General features: G+C 38.0%; 1 protein-coding gene across 2 annotated transcripts; it reads left to right on the forward strand.

The window, feature by feature from the left end:
- The first annotated feature begins 4,937 nt into the window (after positions 1-4,937).
- LOC308297697 (monocarboxylate transporter 13-like) lies at positions 4,938-25,732 on the forward strand. 2 transcript variants are annotated; one of them, XM_080741243.1, is made up of 6 exons: positions 4,938-5,008; positions 5,152-5,382; positions 5,673-5,816; positions 22,709-22,965; positions 23,420-23,951; positions 24,486-25,732. In XM_080741243.1, exons 2-6 carry the CDS (start codon positions 5,154-5,156, stop codon positions 24,794-24,796), a joined length of 1,473 nt encoding a protein of 490 aa, XP_080597369.1. In that variant the 5' UTR covers positions 4,938-5,008; positions 5,152-5,153; the 3' UTR covers positions 24,797-25,732. The 2 variants fall into 2 exon arrangements, with proteins under 2 accessions (XP_080597369.1, XP_080597370.1); XM_080741244.1 differs by lacking the exon at positions 4,938-5,008 and adding an exon at positions 5,027-5,031.
- Positions 25,733-25,801: the final 69 nt, after the last annotated feature.

Here is a 25,801-nt window from a genome sequence, read left to right on the forward strand (position 1 = left end):
ACGTCATGCGGTCATATTTGGTTGTCTTGTCCAGGGTTCTTCAGCACGGAAACGCGTTACTGACTCTTATGATAGATTATAGCACTTGGTGTGAATTTCTTTGCCCCACCACATAAGCTCTTAATCACACATGAACGCTAGTGTCCCTGTTCCTGAGTGAACATTCTGCAAAAATAGCCATCTACAAGCTCAGCTTGTACGTAGATCTACAAGATGGGCTATTTTTGGTGGAGAGATTTGGTGTAGAGGAAAAAAGAAGATCCCTGAGGGACTCTGGTCAATGAAGTGTGTGTGTATATAATATATATATACATATATTCAAGTGGATTACATGGACAATGTCTCTCTGATGGTGGAGAGACAGAATTTACCTCTCGCTTTGTTTGACACATGCATGAAGTAATAAGCACAGCAGTTGTCAACAGATGAAGCTATGATACGTTGTTCTTATTTCTATCAACGCAAAACCCATCAGGGTGATGAAGGATCATCACCCTGAAGGGTTTAATTGGTTCAGCTTATTATTACACAGCTAGTTACAAACGAAACCAAGGATTTAACCACTTGAACCCTATTGTCCCTATCCTAGGGCAAACATTCGTCTATCTACAAGCTTGTCACATTGCGATATCTTGTGAGCTTGTAGATATTTTCCTGCAAAAGATTTAGGGTAGAGAGGGGGGTGAACGGTGGACCAAGTATAGTAGAACCCTGTTGGACTACGGTTAGCAAATCATATAGGGTCGTGTTAAGACAAAAATATTCATTCAAAACTGTTTTTGTTAACAAGATTATGCTCCATAGCAACATAAACATAGGCAGCTGCAGAATCAAGTACTGTATTCAACAATGCGGTGTAATAAACATGGATAAAGTGTACGTTTTTCACGTTTACCAATTTGATTATCAAGCACATTTTATATTGTTTTCTTTCTTACTTTTGCACTTTGAGAAACAATAAAGGAAGGATGTTACTGCATATCCTTAAAGATAGAGAAACCCATTGTAGGTTTGAGTCTAGATCAAAGAGCATTAGGTTTGTAGGTTAGGTTTGCACGAGTGCTGTAACTGGGTCAGTGTGACATGACAAAATGTAATGGCCTTCTTGGTGGTCACACTCACTGGTCATAAGTAAAAATGTAACCTGAAAACTACATTCAGCTGGTTGTTTATTTACAGAAGGGTCCTATTCCACTAAAGCATTTTTAAGGACATATGTTCTTGGTATTGGGGCAGAACAGACAGTTTTTCTCGTTTTTAAAGATCATATTTTCTTGGATTCTTGCTATTAACAGAGAATTCAGTACTTACAAAGCAGCTGTAAGCAAGTGCAGTACTCATGGACAACACTGACTGCATTAGTGATGTCAGGTCTGATGTTGCTTCATAGGAGTTCCTGTAACAAAATGTTTGCGGTGCGACGTTTATTGAAGTAAAAGTACAATATTTGGATCAGAGATTGAGTAGAAGTAAGAGTATTGGAATTGGAAATACTCAATTAAAGTACAAACACCTCAAAATTCTACTTGAAGTATAGTACTGAAGAAAATGTACTTAGTTACTTTACAGTATACCACTGCTCCTCAGCTTAGGCCATATACAGTAGGCCTATCGTATGCAGACCATGCTCAAATGCTTGGAAGAAATGGGCTGTGCAAGAATCTGGATTTTGTGAAACCGCAGGAACCCTGGCCTTTGGTCACTGTAAACCTCAGCACGTGAGCCTTAATTCCCAGTGCCGGATATAATAGAAGGCACTCCTGGCACACCAGTCCTCAGTCTATAAACGGATCATAATCTCAACCAAACACATCTCTGCTGCCCAACCAGTGTGATATGTTAACAGTACACCTACCTGATATCCCCAGGTACAGTCGGTGTATGAAACAATGATGTAATGATGAGTAATTATGGTTGTCAAACATGAGGTACAGCTCATGTTTTTTTTTTTTTTCTTCATAAATGATATGTTGTTTTTTGCTTTGTTCATGTCGAGAATGGTGAATAATGACTATATTGTAAGTTTGGGTTATTTATTAACCTTTGTTGTGATCTTGGCAGCATTTACATAATGTGCTGACACTATCAACAGTAATTATTATTGTCTGTTCAAGCAGGGAGATTTGCCTATTCTTTTTCACACTTTGTGCCTTGGCAAGTGTTCAAAGCCAGCAGTGTAATGGCTGGCAGCAAGGAGCCATACCATTACTAATGAGCTACTGTGGTCTTGTTATTGCATTATTATTCTGTAGGTTCCTTATGGCCAATGGTTCCCTGCTAGGATGCCAAGAGAATAGCAGGAAAAACGCTAGTACAATGTACCATTATGTACGCACTAATGGAACTGTATTAAGATTTAGCAAAAAGCTTCAAATTTGAGGGTCACATTCTTTAGCATGAGAATTACATTTATAGTGAAGCCCCCAAACAATTATGTCTACCCATAGTAGACTTAAATGATGATGATGATTTGTCTTAACTAGAATAAGATGTTATAACCATATAAGATTATAATACATGATTGTTGTACGAATAGGAAAATGTTTTGAATACTGACTAAATCACTGTGCTCACTTGTCACTGGAAATGTGTTGCCATTGTGTTTTAATTTCTAAGTGCAGTACACTGTATATGTTACAGAAGCCAATCTGATGTCATAGATGCTGTAGATCCCATTTGAGCAGTGCTAACTGCTACTACATCTGGCTTTGTCTGTATGTAGGCCTACATTATGTTTATGCATGTCCTGCAAAGTTTGGCATTTGGTATTATTTCAACATATTTGGGTGCACTTTGAGGTAAAATAAACCCTAACATAGCTAACAATATTTTATGAGAGGGTACATTTTCATAATTTCTTTATTCCTTAAACAATATAGTCTATCAACTGTGTTTCAAGGACAACAGATCTAAGGAGTTGTGGGAAAAAGACTTGGATGTTGAACTTGATACCGAGATGTGGTCAGATTGCCTTTGAATCTACTAGGAAAATATTTTCATAATGGAGTCCGAGAGAGCCAGTACATAGCATTACACAGAACTACAGTGTTCCCCTTACTTTCAAAACAGAATTGGACCTCACTTGTGTCCCTTGTGGGCTATGTGTGAAAGTGTAAAAAAGAAGTGGGAACTTATTATTGTTTGGCCAATATCCTTTAATAACCAGATACTGGAAGACATTACTAAGGAGCATAGCTCAATTTTTCACACACCTCTAAAGAGAGAACTAGGATGGTTTCTCTTGGATTTACTTATGGGACAGTTGTCTTTGTCCATTGGGTAAACTTCTGTTAGCGATGTGATTCATCCAATTCCAGTGGATCAGGGAGAAACCTCCTTCAGTCACACAGGTAAAGAAAACATTTAAGGTTTTATATTTTATATAATAACCTACAATTCCTTGATATGCTTCCCGATGATTCTACTGCAGTAGGGGCACTTTGACTTTGTTTTTCACAAATAAGTAATTAATCATCGTTTATTTAAATGTTTTACCTTTACGTATTGTGTACACACACACGCACGCACGCACGCACACACGCACACACACACACACACACACACACACTAGTCCAATCCAAGCCCCAAATCCCAACGTGCACCCCAATGAAACTTGATGATCATTTGTCTGTCTTAACTTGAATAAGATTTTATAACCATTTTAACATTGTAATGATTGTTGTGCTAATAGGAAAATGTTTTGAATGCGGACTAAAACACTACTCTCACTGGAAATGTGTTGCCATTGTATTTTCAGAACACAATTTTACTTCAAAAGTGTTAGAGCAGCTAATGTGATGTCATCGATGCTTGTAGAACAGTGGGTCCCAAACTTTTCAGGTCGAGACCCAAAAGAGACATTATTAGATGTTTGCGCAGGACCCAAACTAGTGAAATCAAGATCATATGTTTGTAATACAACCCATGTAGGCTATGTAAAGTAATTGTATTATTTTCCTTTTTGGTTTGGCATTAACTGTGCTGGGGGGGGGGGGGGGGTTATTATGTTAATTATTATTATTCCTATTATTTTCTATTTAGCATAGTCAATTATTAATTCTCCCCCCTTTCTTCCCAAATTAGTTGTTATGCCAATCAGGGGCGTCACACCAAATTCTGGGCCCTGGGTACAAGGATTCACTACGGGCACCCCATGAATGTTAACTATTGAAAAATAGCAGATATACAAGCTCACAGCGCGGCACCGAGTGCCGCGCTGTGAGCTTGTAGATCTGCTTTTTTTTTTTTATCGTGAAAATGTGTGCAAGAAACCTATGTCAAGGACCCCCAAGATGATATGTATGTGGCCACGGACCCCGATCTCAAAATATTTAGTTCCAGGGACCCCCAGAAGCAACATTTGAGTTAGAAATGTTCGCTTAAAAAATACATATATTCAAAGACTTTCACACATTTTCACAACTTTTCAAAAATAGCAGATCTACAAGCTCGCAGTGAGCTTGTATATCTGCTATTTTTCAATAGATAAAGTTATTAGGGCCCCTCCACCTTGGGCCCCAGTAACTCAGTCCCACTTTCCTACCCCTTGTGACGCCCCTGGGCTCACCTGCCAGTGTGGACTCTGTGAAGCCCCAAATAAGAAGGAAAGATACTCTTACAGACACTCTATGCAAAATAAATATTATGGTGCCCCCTACTGGGAATTTCAAATATTGACATTACAATCAATCACAGATGATTAGAAGTAAGTGTGTAATTGAAGTCTGAAATACAGTACAACTGTATCTGCCTACTAGCTATTCTGTTAAAACTATATTGATATGGATTCACCAGAGTTTAGAACCTATCATGCAATCTCTAAAAGTATGTTGTGATGACATTTGTATCGGAGGGACAAATTGAACATTGAGCGGCAAATATTATTGGTTGGACTTTGGACTTTTGGCAGGTGTCACTGTCCATTCAGCTCACCACTTGTTCAAACTAGTAGGATTGAATAAGCACTGCAGTGCTAAAAACTGCTTCGTTCTGTAGCTGATTTCTCCAGGTAAGTGTTGTACCAGGAGGCAAGTACGTGTTTGATGTTATTACACTTGTGAAATATAACAGTTTGTTTGACTGTACAGCATAATAGCATGAGATGATGGGCCATGATTCCAGCATATGTGTCTATCTCTCGCTCTCTCTCAGCCATGACTAAGGCCAAGCCCCAGCCAGAGGCCCAGCATGTGGAGCCAGAAAGTCCAGATGGGTGCTATGGCTGGGTGATGGTGGGAGCCATGTTTGTCAGCTACATGCTGGTGTTTGGTGTGATCCGCAGTTTGGGGGTTTTCTTTGTGGAGTTTGTGGAGTACTTTGAGGAGAGCGCCCAGGCCATCTCCTGGATCAGCTCCATAGGACTGGCAGCAGTGCAGTTCTTCAGTGAGTTCATGTCTCATTTACCTCTAATTGTGTAAGTATTTATGAATAATTAACATCTAGTTTGTCAAGAGGCCACTCTGTCAAGAAATGTGTGTGTAAACAGACGAGGTGGATCGTGTAACTGCTACTGTGTGTGTGTGTGTGTGTGTGTGTGTGTGTGTGTGTGTGTGTGTGTGTGTGTGTGTGTGTGTGTGTGTGTGTGTGTGTGTGTGTGTGTGTGTGTGTGTGTGTGTGTGTGTGTGTGTGTGTGTGTGTGTGTGTGTGTGTGTGTGTGTGTGTGTGTTTTCCAGGTCCGCTGGGTACAGCACTGTGCAATGCATATGGTGCCAGGCCAGTAGTAATGGCAGGGGGCTGCCTCACTGGACTGGGCCTCATACTGTCCTCACAGGCCAAATGCCTCATACACCTCTACCTCACTATGGGCGTCATCACAGGTAGAACATCACTTTTACAGTAGATACTCATATTGTAGTAGTACAATATCAATGTATGTATTATTAACCTTTGTCAAATTGGTTCATTATTGTGATGGTATAAGTTGATGAACAACCTATTCATGAACTAGGTGATGCCTTCAAAATATATACATAAAAGAAAAACAAAGACAAAGTATATTAATGGTGTGGGCTCCCTGTCTGTGGAGGCCCAGAGTGACGATAGAGAGAAGAAAAGTGTATTGAGGCCCCATTTGACTATAATTGAGTGATCAAACTAGTATTTAGTGGCCACAAGATACAACTCTACTTTACATAGCCTAAGGCGTGGCGAGACTTTGTTTGTGCCCCTGTCCATCCGTCCGTGTGTGTGTGTGTGTGTGTGTGTCAGGGGCGCGTATTTGGAATTGACACCCGGGCTCCAGGCGGAGCCGCTCGATTGTCCACGACACTGCAAGCGGCGCGCAGGCCAGCGGACCTTGGTCCTGCTCTTCGCCCCCGAGCGCCGCAGGCGCGAGTGGCCGCGAAGAGCGGGCCAGGGCCGCGCGGCCGGTGTAGGTAGAGGATCTGCCCCAGCTGAGAATCTGCCTGGGGTACGTCACTTCCGTTGCTACGGCAACTCTGTAGGGCCAAAATTCTACCCCACCTCCAGTGAAGCTCTGTACTAGAGCAGTGTCTGCGTCTTTTATTGAATTCTTTATTCTACATTACATTATTATTTCTTGCTGTCGAATGAGAACATGATAGTGATGTTAACATTAAGAATTATATTGCTTTGAATTCTATTGCTAGGCCTTTTTTTAATCTATTGCTATTATATTTGAAATCTATTGCTTTGAATTTAGCATTTATCACTTTAGCCAGTCTGCTTAATTAAAATTGTTTTATCACTGGCAGTAATTATTATTTTTTTTAAATAAAAGATCATTTTTTTTATGATCTTTTATTATTATTAGTCACATTTCCATGCACCACAATGCTATTTCTGCCAGACATCCATGCACCACAATGCTATTTCTGCCAGACATCCATGCACCACAATGCTATTTCTGCCAGAAATCATGCACCACAATGCTATTTCTGACAGACATTCGTTCACCACAATGCTATTTCTGCCAGACATCCATGCACCACAATGCTATTTCTGCCAGATATCCGTTCACCACAATGCTATTTCTGCCAGACATCCATGCACCACAATGCTATTTCTGCCAGAAATCCATGCACCACAATGCTAGTTCTGACATCATGCATTGTGGTGCATGGATTTCTGGCAGAAATAGCATTGTGGTGCATGGATGTCTGGCAGAAATAGCATTGTGGCGAATGGATGTCTTAGCATTGTGGCGAATGGATGTCTGGCAGAAATAGCATTGTGGCGAATGGATGTCTGGCAGAAATAGCATTGTGATGCATGGATGTCTGGCAGAAATAGCATTGTGGTGAATGGATGTCTGGCAGAAATAGCATTGTGGCGAATGGATGTCTTAGCATTGTGGCGAATGGATGTCTGGCAGAAATAGCATTGTGGCGAATGGATGTCTGGCAGAAATAGCATTGTGGTGCATGGATGTCTGGCAGAAATAGCATTGTGGTGCATGGATGTCTGGCAGAAATAGCATTGTGGTGCATGGAAATGTGACTAATAATAATAAAAGTTAAAAGAACAAGAAAGAACTGTGTGCGGACCTCCATTCTTTAATAATAATAAAAGATCATAAAAAGACTTAATTTAACATACTCGTTCATGAACCCTGTTAATTACTGCCAGTGATAAAACAATTTTAATTAAGCAGACTGGCTAAAGTGATAAATGCTAAATTCAAAGCAATAGATTTCAAATATAATAGCAATAGATTAAAAAAAGGCCTAGCAATAGATTTCAAAGCAATATAATTCTTAATGTTAACATCACTATCATGTTCTCATTCGACTGCAAGAAATAATAATGTAATGTAGAATAAAGAATTCAATAAAAGACGCAGACACTGCTCTAGTACAGAGCTTCACTGGAGGTGGGGGAGAATTTTGGCCTTATAGAGTTGCCGTAGTTTTGGGAATGTATCGTTTCCGTGTTCAATAAAGGTTATTCAAAGCCAAAAGCCAATCGCAACAGCGCAAGCAACGGAAGTGACGTACCCCAGGCAGATTCTCAGCCTGGGGCAGATCATCTACCGACACCGGCGGAGCGCCGCGCGAGTTACGAAGCCGTGGTGAATGCAATCGTTATATTTATGCCCAGGCCGTAAGGCCTGGGCAAGCCCACGATAAACGCCCTGTCCAAGCGACTACAATGGAGCGCTCCCTAGCTCCGCTTCAGCCAATCAAAAGCTTCAGTGGGCGGGGTTTCCCTGGAGCCCGGGTGTCATTTCCAATCACGCGTCAGGGGCATAGTTCTGCCGATTTAAAATGACTCCAATACGGAAGTAAAACTTCCTATGATTGGCCACTAGTTGCGCTGTTTTCCCCCCCGGCCGATCGCAAAAATAATTGTTCCCATTCATTTTCCCCTTTTGTGTTCTAACCTTAATTAACATTTTCATGAATACTTTATGGTTCCTATCGCTAGTTAAAAATTGCCTTTCAATCACCATCATATGCGTTTTGTCGAAATTTGTTCCAATTTATTTTAAAATAAATGATAAAGTTGTAGGGGGCGTGGCCAACTAAACTGATACCAGCCGGCTGTGTTCTTCTTCGTGTGCTGTATTTCGGGAGGCTCCGACCACATTCTCCCATGTATCCCTGCGGTTGCACGTGACCGCTGGCAGCCAATAGCATCCTTTGGTGCCTTTACAATCTATGATGGCAACACCCATGCCAAGGACCCATATTGTGTAATTTGCGCTGCATAAAAACCAATGGCTTCGCTTTGTCCATATATTTTATACAGTCTATGGTGTGTGTCCGTCTGTCTCAGTGGCGGACGTCAATTCAGCAAAAGCTAAGCTATGGCAACATGAGACTGCGGTCACGCCATCTACTCTTCAGGAAAAGCTGGTCGCGCTATCCTCACTTCAAAATATGTTGCGCTTCTACACGGCTGTTTACGGTTTGACAAGGGGATGGTGCGTTCAAGGCGAGCTGGTAAATTAGAATTTCTAGACTTTCGAGACCAAGGGTGTATAAAATATGGAACTACATAGTATTCAATTAACAGATGCTTTAAATTAGACCCCCCCCCCCCCCCACGTAGTGATGTCAGTAGCTCATATACTGAATGAATATGATGCATAGTAGTGATGTCTGTAGCTCATACTGAATGAATATGATGTATAGAATAGTGATGTCTGTAGCTCATACACTGAATGAATATGATGTATAGAGTAGTGATGTCTGTAGCTCATATACTGAATGAATATGATGTATAGAGTAGTGATGTCTGTAGCTCATACACTGAATGAATATGATGTATAGAGTAGTGATGTCTGTAGCTCATATACTGAATGAATATGATGCATAGAGTAGTGATGTCTGTAGCTCATATACTGAATGAATATGATGGCATAGAGTAGTGATGTCTGTAGCTCATATACTGAATGAATATGATGCATAGAGTAGTGATGTCTGTAGCTCATATACTGAATGAATATGATGCATAGAGTAGTGATGTCTGTAGCTCATATACTGAATGAATATGATGGCATAGAGTAGTGATGTCTGTAGCTCATATACTGAATGAATATGATGTATAGTGATGTCTGTAGCTCATATACTGAATGAATATGATGTATATAGTAGTGATGTCTGTAGCTCATATACTGAATGAATATGATGTATAGAGTAGTGATGTCTGTAGCTCATATACTGAATGAATATGATGTATAGAGTAGTGATGTCTGTAGCTCATATACTGAATGAATATGATGTAGTGATGTCTGTAGCTCATATACTGAATGAATATGATGCATAGAGTAGTGATGTCTGTAGCTCATATACTGAATGAATATGATGCATAGAGTAGTGATGTCTGTAGCTCATATACTGAATGAATATGATGTAGTGATGTCTGTAGCTCATATACTGAATGAATATGATGCAAATAGTAGTGATGTCTGTAGCTCATATACTGAATCAATATGATGCATAGAGTAGTGATGTCTGTAGCTCATATACTGAATGAATATGATGTATAGTGATGTCTGTAGCTCATATACTGAATGAATATGATGTATAGTGATGTCTGTAGCTCATATACTGAATGAATATGATGTATATAGTAGTGATGTCTGTAGCTCATATACTGAATGAATATGATGTATAGAGTAGTGATGTCTGTAGCTCATATACTGAATGAATATGATGTATAGAGTAGTGATGTCTGTAGCTCATATACTGAATGAATATGATGTAGTGATGTCTGTAGCTCATATACTGAATGAATATGATGCAAAGAGTAGTGATGTCTGTAGCTCATATACTGAAAGAATATGATGCATAGAGTAGTGATGTCTGTAGCTCATATACTGAATGAATATGATGTAGTGATGTCTGTAGCTCATATACTGAATGAATATGATGTATAGTGATGTCTGTAGCTCATATACTGAATGAATATGATGTATAGTGATGTCTGTAGCTCATATACTGAATGAATATGATGTATAGAGTAGTGATGTCTGTAGCTCATATACTGAATGAATATGATGTATAGAGTAGTGATGTCTGTAGCTCATATACTGAATGAATATGATGCATAGTGATGTCTGTAGCTCATATACTGAATGAATATGATGTATATAGTAGTGATGTCTGTAGCTCATATACTGAATGAATATGATGTATAGAGTAGTGATGTCTGTAGCTCATATACTGAATGAATATGATGTATAGAGTAGTGATGTCTGTAGCTCATATACTGAATGAATATGATGTATAGTGATGTCTGTAGCTCATATACTGAATGAATATGATGTGCAGAGTACTGATGTCTGTAGCTCATATACAGAATGAATATGATGTATAGTGATGTCTGTAGCTCATATATCTTGAGTGGGACTTGGAATCACAATGTCTGGCTTTTGTGGGGCCTTCGCAGCTCCACTCGCATCCGACCAAGGGGCCTCCGCCTCGGACTACAGAGTGGCAGACCCTTCACCCGGGGACCACCTCCAGGGACCCCTGGCGATATACCAGCGCCCCTGGGGATATAGAGACTGAGAACCGGGTGGCGAGGGGCCGACGCCGCTCCTTCTCGCATCCGACCGAGGTGCCTCGGCCGAGGGACCAACCGGGGACCCCCTGGAGCTCCGGGGACCCCCTCGCGCCGCGCCGATTTTTGGACCTCCAATGTTAACTATGATCGGACACATTTTTTTTGAGAAATTCGGGACTTTGACTTCGTAGACCCCCTCGCTATACAGCTAAAAGTATAAAATCTGATAAAAATTAAGAAGATTTGTTACCATAAAACAACTATGTCACCTTGTTCATGATGTTCCTAAGTACCTCTAAAAAATATTCCCAACCTGTTTTACTGTGCCAATAATTTATAATAAATTCTACAAATATTACCATAAACCTTCGCTATACAGCTAAAAGTATAAAATCTGATAAAAATTAAGAAGATTTGTTACCATAAAACAACTATGTCACCTTGTTCATGATGTTCCTAAGTACCTCTAAAAAATATTCCCAACCTTTTTTACTGTGCCAATAATTTATAATAAATTCTACAAATATTACCATAAACCTTCGCTATACAGCTAAAAGTATAAAATCTGATAAAAATTAAGAAGATTTGTTACCATAAAACAACTATGTCAACTTGTTCATGATGTTCCTAAGTACCTCTAAAAAATATTCCCAAACTGTTTTACTGTGCCAATAATTTATAATAAATTCGACAAATATTACCATAAACCTTTGCTATACAGCAAAAACTATAAAAACTGATAAAAATTAAGAAGATTTGTTACCATAAAACAACTATGTCACCTTGTTCATGATTTTCCTAAGTACCTCCAAAAAATATTCCCAAACTGTTTTACTGTGCCAATAATTTATAATAAATTCGACAAATATTAACATAATCCATTCGCTATACAGCAAATAGTATAAAATCAGATAAAAATTAAGAAGATTTGTTACCATAAAAAAACTATATCACCTTGTTCATGATGTCTCTAAGTACCTCTAAAAAATATTCCCAACCTGTTTTACTGTGCCAATAATTTACAATAAATTCTACAAATATTACCATAATCCATCCGCTATAGAGCAAAAAGTATAAAATCAGATAAAAATCAAGAAGATTTGTTACCATAAAACAACTATAACCCCTTGTTCATGATGTACCTAAGTACCCCTGAAAATATTTTTCTTATGTGAGGGGGCTACCGGACCGGACCTACCTGTAAATAGCCCCCCCCCCCCTCCACTTCCACTTCCCCTTTCCCCACAGGCCACGATGATGATACTAGCGGAAAACTGCCGGCGGCACAGTCCGCTGTGGCGCGCCGCTGCTGAGTGGCCTCATTCTCCCCTCACCCCCTCCCCCTTCCCCCCAAGTCCCCCCTCGACCTCGAACCCGGAACGACGCCGGGACATAAACTCCCAAAACGCGTGGGGGCCGCCGTTCGCCCCACGGCGCCGCCGAGTGGGTTCATCCCAACCCCCGACCCCCCGATACCCCACCCCGAACCGGGACCGACGCCGAGACACAAACCCCGAAAACGCGTCGGCGCCGCCCGCCCGCGTCTCGAACTCCCGATCCCGCACGCACGCCGGAACACGCCTGCCGCTCCGAGACCGCCGCCGGGACCACGGGACGACGGCGCCGCCCGAAACCGAAAAACGCGCGGGTGCCCTCACCCGGCCCGCGACACCGCCTAGCCGGGCCACCCCCATCCCCCAACAACCGACCCCGCACCTCCAAACCGGACCGACGCCGAGGCCACGACTCCGGAAAAACGTGCGGGTGCCGGCGCTCTCCCCACGGCGCCGCCGAGCCGTACCGTCCCAGTTCCCTAAATCCCCCCCTCCCACTTCGAACCCGAACCGACGACGGGGCTCAAACTCCCCCTTAACAAAACGCGTGGGTGGCGCCGTTCGCCCAACGACGCCGCCAAGCCGGACCGTTACAGTCCCCAATCCCCAACCTCCCGCTTCAAACCCGGACGATGCTGAGACCTAAGACTCCCCCCCACCGAAACGCGTGGGTGCCGTCGACCGCCCCAAGAGTCCACTGAGCAAAATCATCCCGATCTCCGATTCCCAACCCCCTACCGACAACCCCCCAGCCCCAAAACCCATCGCCAGGAAGTCCACGGCCGAGTAGGTGGCTGTCAGGGAGAGCGCACTCTCCGGGTGTCCGAGGCGGTGCTACACTGTTTTTTTCCCCTTCCAATTTTTCCGTTTTTCCTTTTTTCTTTTCGGTGGGCACGCTGAGGCACCAGGGAGCCCCCTCACATAAGAAAAATATTTTCAGGGGTACTTAGGTACATCATGAACAAGGGGTTATAGTTGTTTTATGGTAACAAATCTTCTTGATTTTTATCTGATTTTATACTTTTTGCTCTATAGCGGATGGATTATGGTAATATTTGTAGAATTTATTGTAAATTATTGGCACAGTAAAACAGGTTGGGAATATTTTTTAGAGGTACTTAGAGACATCATGAACAAGGTGATATAGTTTTTTTATGGTAACAAATCTTCTTAATTTTTATCTGATTTTATACTATTTGCTGTATAGCGAATGGATTATGTTAATATTTGTCGAATTTATTATAAATTATTGGCACAGTAAAACAGTTTGGGAATATTTTTTAGAGGTACTTAGGAACATCATGAACAAGGTGACATAGTTGTTTTATGGTAACAAATCTTCTTAATTTTTATCAGAGTTTATACTTTTAGCTGTATAGCGAAGGTTTATGGTGATATTTGTAGAATTTATTATAAATTATTGGCACAGTAAAAAAGGTTGGGAATATTTTTTAGAGGTACTTAGGAACATCATGAACAAGGTGACAGAGTTGGTTTATGGTAACAAATCTTTTTGATTTTTATCTGATTTTATACTTTTTGCTCTATAGCGGATGGATTATGGTAATATTTGTCGAATTTATTATAAATTATTGGCACAGTAAAAAAGTTTGGGAATATTTTTTAGAGGTACTCAGGAACATCATGAACAAGGTGACAGAGTTGGTTTATGGTAACAAATCTTTTTGATTTTTATCTGATTTTATACTTTTAGCTCTATAGCGGATGGATTATGGTAATATTTGTCGAATTTATTATAAATTATTGGCACAGTAAAAAAGTTTGGGAATATTTTTTAGAGGTACTTAGGAACATCATGAACAAGGTGACATAGTTGTTTTATGGTAACAAATCTTCTTAATATTTATCAGATTTTATACTTTTAGCTGTATAGCGAAGGTTTATGGTAATATTTGTCGAATTTATTATAAATTATTGGCACAGTAAAACAGTTTGGGAATATTTTTTGGAGGTACTTAGGAACCTCATGAACAAGGTGACATAGTTGTTTTATGGTAACAAATCTTCTTAATTTTTATCTGATTTTATACTTTTTGCTCTATAGCGGATGGATTATGGTAATATTTGTCGAATTTATTATAAATTATTGGCACAGTAAAAAAGTTTGGGAATATTTTTTAGAGGTACTTAGGAACATCATGAACAAGGTGACAGAGTTGGTTTATGGTAACAAATCTTTTTGATTTTTATCTGATTTTATACTTTTAGCTCTATAGCGGATGGATTATGGTAATATTTGTCGAATTTATTATAAATTATTGGCACAGTAAAAAAGGTTGGGAATATTTTTTAGAGGTACTTAGGAACATCATGAACAAGGTGACAGAGTTGGTTTATGGTAACAAATCTTTTTGATTTTTATCTGATTTTATACTTTTTGCTCTATAGCGGATGGATTATGGTAATATTTGTCGAATTTATTATAAATTATTGGCACAGTAAAAAAGTTTGGGAATATTTTTTAGAGGTACTCAGGAACATCATGAACAAGGTGACAGAGTTGGTTTATGGTAACAAATCTTTTTGATTTTTATCTGATTTTATACTTTTAGCTCTATAGCGGATGGATTATGGTAATATTTGTCGAATTTATTATAAATTATTGGCACAGTAAAAAAGTTTGGGAATATTTTTTAGAGGTACTTAGGAACATCATGAACAAGGTGACAGAGTTGGTTTATGGTAACAAATCTTTTTGATTTTTATCTGATTTTATACTTTTTGCTCTATAGCGGATGGATTATGGTAATATTTGTCGAATTTATTATAAATTATTGGCACAGTAAAAAAGTTTGGGAATATTTTTTAGAGGTACTTAGGAACATCATGAACAAGGTGACAGAGTTGGTTTATGGTAACAAATCTTTTTGATTTTTATCTGATTTTATACTTTTTGCTCTATAGCGGATGGATTATGGTAATATTTGTCGAATTTATTATAAATTATTGGCACAGTAAAAAAGTTTGGGAATATTTTTTAGAGGTACTTAGGAACATCATGAACAAGGTGACAGAGTTGGTTTATGGTAACAAATCTTTTTGATTTTTATCTGATTTTATACTTTTAGCTCTATAGCGGATGGATTATGGTAATATTTGTCGAATTTATTATAAATTATTGGCACAGTAAAAAAGGTTGGGAATATTTTTTAGAGGTACTTAGGAACATCATGAACAAGGTGACAGAGTTGGTTTATGGTAACAAATCTTTTTGATTTTTATCTGATTTTATACTTTTTGCTCTATAGCGGATGGATTATGGTAATATTTGTCGAATTTATTATAAATTATTGGCACAGTAAAAAAGTTTGGGAATATTTTTTAGAGGTACTTAGGAACATCATGAACAAGGTGACATAGTTGTTTTATGGTAACAAATCTTCTTAATTTTTATCAGATTTTATACTTTTAGCTGTATAGCGAAGGTTTATGGTAATATTTGTCGAATTTATTATAAATTATTGGCAGAGTAAAACAGTTTGGGAATATTTTTTGGAGGTACTTAGGAACCTCATGAACAAGGTGACAGAGTTGGTTTATGGTAACAAATCTTCTTAATTTTTATCTGATTTTATACTTTTTGCTCTATAGCGGATGGATTATGGTAATATTTGTCGAATTTATTATAAATTATTGGCACAGTAAAAAAGTTTGGGAATATTTTTTAGAGGTACTTAGGAACATCATGAACAAGGTGACAGAGTTGGTTTATGGTAACAAATCTTTTTGATTTTTATCTGATTTTATACTTTTTGCTCTATAGCGGATGGATTATGGTAATATTTGTCGAATTTATTATAAATTATTGGCACAGTAAAAAAGGTTGGGAATATTTTTTAGAGGTACTTAGGAACATCATGAACAAGGTGACAGAGTTGGTTTATGGTAACAAATCTTTTTGATTTTTATCTGATTTTATACTTTTTGCTCTATAGCGGATGGATTATGGTAATATTTGTCGAATTTATTATAAATTATTGGCACAGTAAAAAAGTTTGGGAATATTTTTTAGAGGTACTTAGGAACATCATGAACAAGGTGACATAGTTGTTTTATGGTAACAAATCTTCTTAATATTTATCAGATTTTATACTTTTAGCTGTATAGCGAAGGTTTATGGTAATATTTGTCGAATTTATTATAAATTATTGGCACAGTAAAACAGTTACGGAATATTTTTTGGAGGTACTTAGGAACCTCATGAACAAGGTGACATAGTTGTTTTATGGTAACAAATCTTCTTAATTTTTATCTGATTTTATACTTTTTGCTCTATAGCGGATGGATTATGGTAATATTTGTCGAATTTATTATAAATTATTGGCACAGTAAAACAGTTTGGGAATATTTTTTGGAGGTACTTAGGAACCTCATGAACAAGGTGACATAGTTGTTTTATGGTAACAAATCTTCTTAATTTTTATCTGATTTTATACTTTTTGCTCTATAGCGGATGGATTATGGTAATATTTGTCGAATTTATTATAAATTATTGGCACAGTAAAAAAGTTTGGGAATATTTTTTAGAGGTACTTAGGAACATCATGAACAAGGTGACAGAGTTGGTTTATGGTAACAAATCTTTTTGATTTTTATCTGATTTTATACTTTTTGCTCTATAGCGGATGGATTATGGTAATATTTGTCGAATTTATTATAAATTATTGGCACAGTAAAACAGGTCAGGAATATTTTTAGAGGTACTTAGGAACATCATGAACAAGGTGACAGAGTTGGTTTATGGTAAAAAATCTTTTTGATTTTTATCTGATTTTATACTTTTAGCTCTATAGCGGATGGATTATGGTAATATTTGTCGAATTTATTATAAATTATTGGCACAGTAAAAAAGTTTGGGAATATTTTTTAGAGGTACTCAGGAACATCATGAACAAGGTGACAGAGTTGGTTTATGGTAACAAATCTTTTTGATTTTTATCTGATTTTATACTTTTAGCTCTATAGCGGATGGATTATGGTAATATTTGTCGAATTTATTATAAATTATTGGCACAGTAAAAAAGTTTGGGAATATTTTTTAGAGGTACTCAGGAACATCATGAACAAGGTGACAGAGTTGGTTTATGGTAACAAATCTTTTTGATTTTTATCTGATTTTATACTTTTAGCTCTATAGCGGATGGATTATGGTAATATTTGTCGAATTTATTATAAATTATTGGCACAGTAAAAAAGTTTGGGAATATTTTTTAGAGGTACTTAGGAACATCATGAACAAGGTGACAGAGTTGTTTTATGGTAACAAATCTTTTTGATTTTTATCTGATTTTATACTTTTTGCTCTATAGCGGATGGATTATGGTAATATTTGTCGAATTTATTATAAATTATTGGCACAGTAAAAAAGGTTGGGAATATTTTTTAGAGGTACTTAGGAACATCATGAACAAGGTGACATAGTTGTTTTATGGTAACAAATCTTCTTAATTTTTATCAGATTTTATACTTTTAGCTGTATAGCGAAGGTTTATGGTAATATTTGTCGAATTTATTATAAATTATTGGCAGAGTAAAACAGTTTGGGAATATTTTTTGGAGGTACTTAGGAACCTCATGAACAAGGTGACATAGTTGTTTTATGGTAACAAATCTTCTTAATTTTTATCTGATTTTATACTTTTTGCTCTATAGCGGATGGATTATGGTAATATTTGTCGAATTTATTATAAATTATTGGCACAGTAAAAAAGTTTGGGAATATTTTTTAGAGGTACTTAGGAACATCATGAACAAGGTGACAGAGTTGGTTTATGGTAACAAATCTTTTTGATTTTTATCTGATTTTATACTTTTTGCTCTATAGCGGATGGATTATGGTAATATTTGTCGAATTTATTATAAATTATTGGCACAGTAAAAAAGGTTGGGAATATTTTTTAGAGGTACTTAGGAACATCATGAACAAGGTGACAGAGTTGGTTTATGGTAACAAATCTTTTTGATTTTTATCTGATTTTATACTTTTTGCTCTATAGCGGATGGATTATGGTAATATTTGTCGAATTTATTATAAATTATTGGCACAGTAAAAAAGTTTGGGAATATTTTTTAGAGGTACTTAGGAACATCATGAACAAGGTGACATAGTTGTTTTATGGTAACAAATCTTCTTAATTTTTATCAGATTTTATACTTTTAGCTGTATAGCGAAGGTTTATGGTAATATTTGTCGAATTTATTATAAATTATTGGCACAGTAAAACAGTTACGGAATATTTTTTGGAGGTACTTAGGAACCTCATGAACAAGGTGACATAGTTGTTTTATGGTAACAAATCTTCTTAATTTTTATCTGATTTTATACTTTTTGCTCTATAGCGGATGGATTATGGTAATATTTGTCGAATTTATTATAAATTATTGGCACAGTAAAACAGTTTGGGAATATTTTTTGGAGGTACTTAGGAACCTCATGAACAAGGTGACATAGTTGTTTTATGGTAACAAATCTTCTTAATTTTTATCTGATTTTATACTTTTTGCTCTATAGCGGATGGATTATGGTAATATTTGTCGAATTTATTATAAATTATTGGCACAGTAAAAAAGTTTGGGAATATTTTTTAGAGGTACTTAGGAACATCATGAACAAGGTGACAGAGTTGGTTTATGGTAACAAATCTTTTAGATTTTTATCTGATTTTATACTTTTTGCTCTATAGCGGATGGATTATGGTAATATTTGTCGAATTTATTATAAATTATTGGCACAGTAAAACAGGTCAGGAATATTTTTAGAGGTACTTAGGAACATCATGAACAAGGTGACAGAGTTGGTTTATGGTAAAAAATCTTTTTGATTTTTATCTGATTTTATACTTTTAGCTCTATAGCGGATGGATTATGGTAATATTTGTCGAATTTATTATAAATTATTGGCACAGTAAAAAAGTTTGGGAATATTTTTTAGAGGTACTCAGGAACATCATGAACAAGGTGACAGAGTTGGTTTATGGTAACAAATCTTTTTGATTTTTATCTGATTTTATACTTTTAGCTCTATAGCGGATGGATTATGGTAATATTTGTCGAATTTATTATAAATTATTGGCACAGTAAAAAAGTTTGGGAATATTTTTTAGAGGTACTCAGGAACATCATGAACAAGGTGACAGAGTTGGTTTATGGTAACAAATCTTTTTGATTTTTATCTGATTTTATACTTTTAGCTCTATAGCGGATGGATTATGGTAATATTTGTCGAATTTATTATAAATTATTGGCACAGTAAAAAAGTTTGGGAATATTTTTTAGAGGTACTTAGGAACATCATGAACAAGGTGACAGAGTTGTTTTATGGTAACAAATCTTTTTGATTTTTATCTGATTTTATACTTTTTGCTCTATAGCGGATGGATTATGGTAATATTTGTCGAATTTATTATAAATTATTGGCACAGTAAAAAAGGTTGGGAATATTTTTTAGAGGTACTTAGGAACATCATGAACAAGGTGACATAGTTGTTTTATGGTAACAAATCTTTTTGATTTTTATCAGATTCTATACTTTTTGCTCTATAGCGGATGGATTATGGTAATATTTGTCGAATTTATTATAAATTATTGGCACAGTAAAAAAGGTTGGGAATATTTTTTAGAGGTACTTAGGAACATCATGAACAAGGTGACATAGTTGTTTTATGGTAACAAATCTTTTTGATTTTTATCAGATTTTATACTTTTAGCTGTATAGCGAAGGTTTATGGTAATATTTGTCGAATTTATTATAAATTATTGGCACAGTAAAACACTTTGGGAATATTTTTTAGAGGTACTTAGGAACATCATGAACAAGGTGACATAGTTGTTTTATGGTAACAAATCTTTTTGATTTTTATCTGATTTTATACTTTTTGCTCTATAGCGGATGGATTATGGTAATATTTGTCGAATTTATTATAAATTATTGGCACAGTAAAAAAGGTTGGGAATATTTTTTAGAGGTACTTAGGAACATCATGAACAAAGTGACAGAGTTGGTTTATGGTAACAAATCTTTTTGATTTTTATCTGATTTTATACTTTTTGCTCTATAGCGGATGGATTATGGTAATATTTGTCGAATTTATTATAAATTATTGGCACAGTAAAACAGGTCAGGAATATTTTTAGAGGTACTTAGGTACATCATGAACAAGGTGACATAGTTGTTTTATGGTAACAAATCTTCTTAATTTTTATCAGATTTTATACTTTTTGCAGTATAGCGAATGGATTATGGTAATATTTGTAGAATTTATTATAAATTATTGGCACAGTAAAAAAGTTTGGGAATATTTTTTAGAGGTACTTAGGAACATCATCATATTCATTCAGTATATGAGCTACAGACATCAGTACTCTATACATTATATTCATTCAGTATATGAGCTACAGACATCACTATACATCATATTCATTCAGTATATGAGCTACAGACATCACTACTCTATACATCATATTCATTCAGTATTTGAGCTACAGACATCACTACTCTATACATCATATTCATTCAGTATATGAGCTACAGACATCACTATACATCATATTCATTCAGTATATGAGCTACAGACATCACTACATCATATTCATTCAGTATATGAGCTACAGACATCACTACTCTATACATCATATTCATTCAGTATATGAGCTACAGACATCACTACTATATACATCATATTCATTCAGTATATGAGCTACATACATCAATACTCTAAGCATCATATTCATTCAGTATATGATCTACAGACATCACTACTCTATGCATCATATTCATTCAGTATATGAGCTACATACATCACTATACATCATATTCATTCAGTATATGAGCTACAGACATCACTACTCTATACATCATATTCATTCAGTGTATGAGCTACAGACATCACTACTCTATACATCATATTCATTCAGTATATGAGCTACAGAAATCACTACTATATACATCATATTCATGCAGTATATGAGCTCAGTATATGAGCTACAGACATCACTACTCTATGCCATCATATCCATTCAGTATATGAGCTACAGACATCACTACTCTATGCATCATATTCATTCAGTATATGAGCTACAAACATCACTACTCTATGCATCATATTCATTCAGTATATGAGCTACAGACATCACTACTCTATGCATCATATTCATTCAGTATATGAGCTACAGACATCACTACTCTATGCATCATATTCATTCAGTATATGAGCTACATACATCACGACATCATATTCATTCAGTATATGAGCTACAGACATCACTACTCTATGCATCATATTCATTCAGTATATGAGCTACAGACATCACTACTCTATGCATCATATTCATTCAGTATATGAGCTACAGACATCACTACTCTATGCATCATATTCATTCAGTATATGAGCTACAGACATCACTACATCATATTCATTCAGTATATGAGCTACAGACATCACTACTCTATACATCATATTCATTCAGTGTATGAGCTACAGACATCACTATTCTATACATCATATTCATTCAGTATGAGCTACAGACATCACTACTATGCATCGTATTCATTCAGTATATGAGCTACTGACATCACTACGTGGGGGGGGGGGGGTCTAATTTAAAGCATCTGTTGATTGAATAGTATGTAGTTCCATATTTTATACACCCTTGGTCTCGAAAGTCTAGAAATTCTAATGTACCAGCTCGCCTTGAACGCACCATCCCCTTGTCAAACCGTAAACAGCCGTGTAGAAGCGCACCATATTTTGAAGTGAGGATAGCGCGACCAGCTTTTCCTGAAGTGTAGATAGCGTGACCGCAGTAACATGAGTGGTGTCTTGCACGCACGCAAAGGCGCGCGTGCAAGACACCAGTCATGTTGCCATAGCTTAGCAACAGGCATGATGAATTTATACATTTTATTATTTTTCCCCTGTAGCCAAGGTATGGGAGCTGCAATACCTTCACTACAACTTAGGAACACATTTTATCTTGTCACAAAATACTATTTTGAGTGCTCAATTTAGTAAAACTCACAACGCGTCGCAGCGCGACTCGTTGTGAGCTTGGAGGTCGGCTATTTTTGGTGCTTGATACCACACTGAACTAAGCATAATCAAGTCAATACTGGAGATGTAGAGAAAGGTATGGATTTATACACAGAGAGGGCAATTCGTTCAACATAAGATGCTGCATTCAAGACAAGTTCAGGAGAGTTTGGACAAGGCAATTTTATTGAATGCCACCTTCAGGTTTGGCAAGGAAAGAGGGCACTTGCATTTCTTTCACCATCTTAAAAACTGCATTCATGGTCTGGAGAGGACACTTTTTACAGACGGGTAAAAGTGTGCACGTGCCTGGGACAGAACATCACACCCTCCCTCTCTGTCTCTCTACTCAAGGTTTGGGCTGGGCACTGGTGTTCACACCAATGATGGCCACAGTGATGCGCTGCTTCTCACACAGGCGCTCCCTGGCGTTGTCACTGGGCTCCACAGGCAGTGGCATCGCCTGCTTTGTTGCTACCCCCCTCTTCCAGCTGTTGGTGGACACGTACACCTGGCGGGGGTCTCTGCTCATCCTGGGGGGGCTCAGCCTCAACTTGGTGGCCTGCGGGGCACTTATTCGTCCCCAGGGAGGTTCTATGGTAGTGGCTCAGGTGAGGCAAGTTGCTAGACTTAACTGGTGGTGGTTTAATTTAGTATAAAAAGGGGAGACATGCACTATATACTGTAACATAACCAGAATGGTGGCAAAATTTGTTTTAACATTTTACATCTACATCTCACAACTCCTGAGGTATGACTGATTATGTTGACTAATTGTGACCTTGATCTTCTTTGTCCTTTTTCAAGTTTCATGGCCATCCAGTCATCCGCCCTCTAGTTAGTTTTTTCACCGACACAGATAGCAGCGATTATAATACCATGTCACGTATTGCTTCTGACAGGATAACCATATGGAATACACGCACATTGATTATGGAAGTCTGAAACCTCATTTATACTTAGTTGTGCACCAGTGTTGTACACAACAAATAGCAGATCTACAACATATAGCTCACTATAATGAAATGTAAAATGTGCCTTCTGCCCTTCTCATCTTCCTTCCAGGCAAAGACAGATTCCAGGTCTTCGTGTTCTGCCTTCCTGTGGAAGGTCTACTCCTACCTGGAGTTGTCGTTGCTCTGCGAGAGGCCTTTTGTCACCTACTGTGTGGCCGTCACTCTCCTCAACACTGGCTACTTCATTCCGTACATCCATCTGGTGGCCCACGCCCGCCAGGTGGGCTTGTCCGAGTACCAGGCTGCTTTCGTCCTCTCTGCCACCGGCATTACTGACATAGTGGGCCGTGTAGTGGCGGGATGGGCCGCGGACCTGCGCCGGATGCGTTTGATTCACTGGCACACTCTGTGGACAAGCCTGACAGGCGTGTTTATTGTGCTGCTGCCCGTGGCGAGCCTGGGAGGTTCCTACGCCGGTCTGGTTGTGTTCAGTCTGGCATATGGCTTCTGCGCAGCAGCTCTGAGCCCAATAATTATCACTGTGGTACCTCAGATCATAGGCATGGATCGCATGGTGGGAGGCCTGGGGCTCCTGATGATTATTGAAAGCACTGGAGCACTCCTGGGGGCTCCATTGTCAGGTGAGTTAGCACAATTGTGGTTTTCTTTATATTCTGTGAACGATTGGATTAAACATATTCATGGAAGGGTGGTAAAATACAGAAATGGAGAGCATTGGAGCATTGGTTGTGTTTGCAGTGAGAAGTGTGTCACGCATTTAGCGATGTGACTTCATCTCAAGAGTTTACTCGCTCATCTTTTCAATGTCATGAAAATAAATTATCGATAATGCTTCATCTGTAGTGCCAGGCCAGCATGAGATGGGAGACATTCAAAGCATTTGTTATACAAGCTCAAAGGAAAAACAACAAAAACATAACAATGGAAACTAGAGATAGATCTAAATGAAAAGAACGATCCAACAAAACAAAGAGATCTAATACTTAGTTTTTTATTTTTACATTTTGGAAAATAAACAGCCAAGAAACTGGCAATGTGACGGGTTAAAGTCTAAGGTCAAATATATGAGGCATCTCTAAGGTAATATATGTAGTCTAATAATCTCTTCCTTCTCTCGCTGGTTCTCATATCGTCTGTTTTCTCCCTCTTCAAAGGATTCCTCAAGGACCAAACAGGCAGCTACCTCGCTTCCTTTGTGCTTGCTGGTTCTACCCTCATTCTGGGAGCCCTTGTCATCACCACTCTGCCACACTTCTTCTCCCGCACAGACCCTCCTCCTCCTCCTCGGAGGTGTTCCACTGACAGCAAAAAAGAGGCTAAAAGCTCAGAAACTGGATTGATGATTGATAATCCTGCCCCCAACCTGGATGAACTCGAACCTCTACAATCGACAATCCCCAATTCAGAAACCCTGCCAAGCTGTGCTGAAACAGTCCCAGACCAGACTCACAGTTTGTGCTCCTAAACTAAAGCAGGAGATGAAGAATGAACTAGAGTGGCTGAATGGCCTATGGCCTAGTGAATGTAAATCCATCAACACGTTTGGGACCATATTGCTTAGGTCCAGCAGAGCCTTGTTAATGTACTTCAGTTGGGCCCATGCATTAATGTGCTCTGCCATTTACATGCAACCACCTTGGACAAAGGATACCAGCAACGCTTATTAGATGTCTGTAGCCATTCCAAGTTTCCAACACCTGCAGCTGGGTACAGGATTGGACGTTTTCTCTTGTTTATTATTTGTTTAGGTATTGCCATCTTATTAAACAACAGAGAAAGGAAAAGGGACGTACAAAAGTGTAAATGACATTCAAAACACAGGCCACAAGGCACTAGCTGGATCCAGGATGTTTTGGTGTGTTTCCTTCCCACTTTGCTGTATGTTATGTACAAACTGGTTGAGCCACAAGTGAGAATGTCTACAGAGCTGTATCTTTATCCCTCGCCTGTTGGAGAGGGCCTTCAGGCGTCTCAGCACAGCCCTGCTCAGCCTCACAACTTGGATTGTATGACATCACGAAATGTGTAACCTTTAGGGCTCACCTCCCTCTCCCTAAATGAATACCTACATATCCTATGTAGCCTACTCGTGCTATGCACTCATAGAACATGTGCACACGACATAGCACATCACTGCAGGTGTGCTCACAGTACATGCACTGCAGGTTGGCATGTAGGCCTAATACGAATAGTCTCGTAGTCACACAGACATCTGCAGTATATAAGTTGCTGGGTTGAAAAGACGTTAAGAGTTACAAGATGAAAACATCAGGTGAGTTTTTCACATTAGGTGCAACAAAAATGACCACATTTAGCTGACATAATTCTTCACTTTGATAAGAATGTTTTTTGTATATGTTTATTGTACTAATGGAATGGGATGTCTAACTAAATCCTTGAAAATGTGTTTGCCATTGATGTTTCTAAAATGTCCTTTAAAAGACAGTGTTACTAATGTTACTTCAAAGGG

This window comes from Nannobrachium achirus, assembly GCF_963921795.1.
Source record: "Nannobrachium achirus genome assembly, chromosome: 14".
Taxonomy (NCBI): Eukaryota; Metazoa; Chordata; class Actinopteri; order Myctophiformes; family Myctophidae; genus Nannobrachium; species Nannobrachium achirus.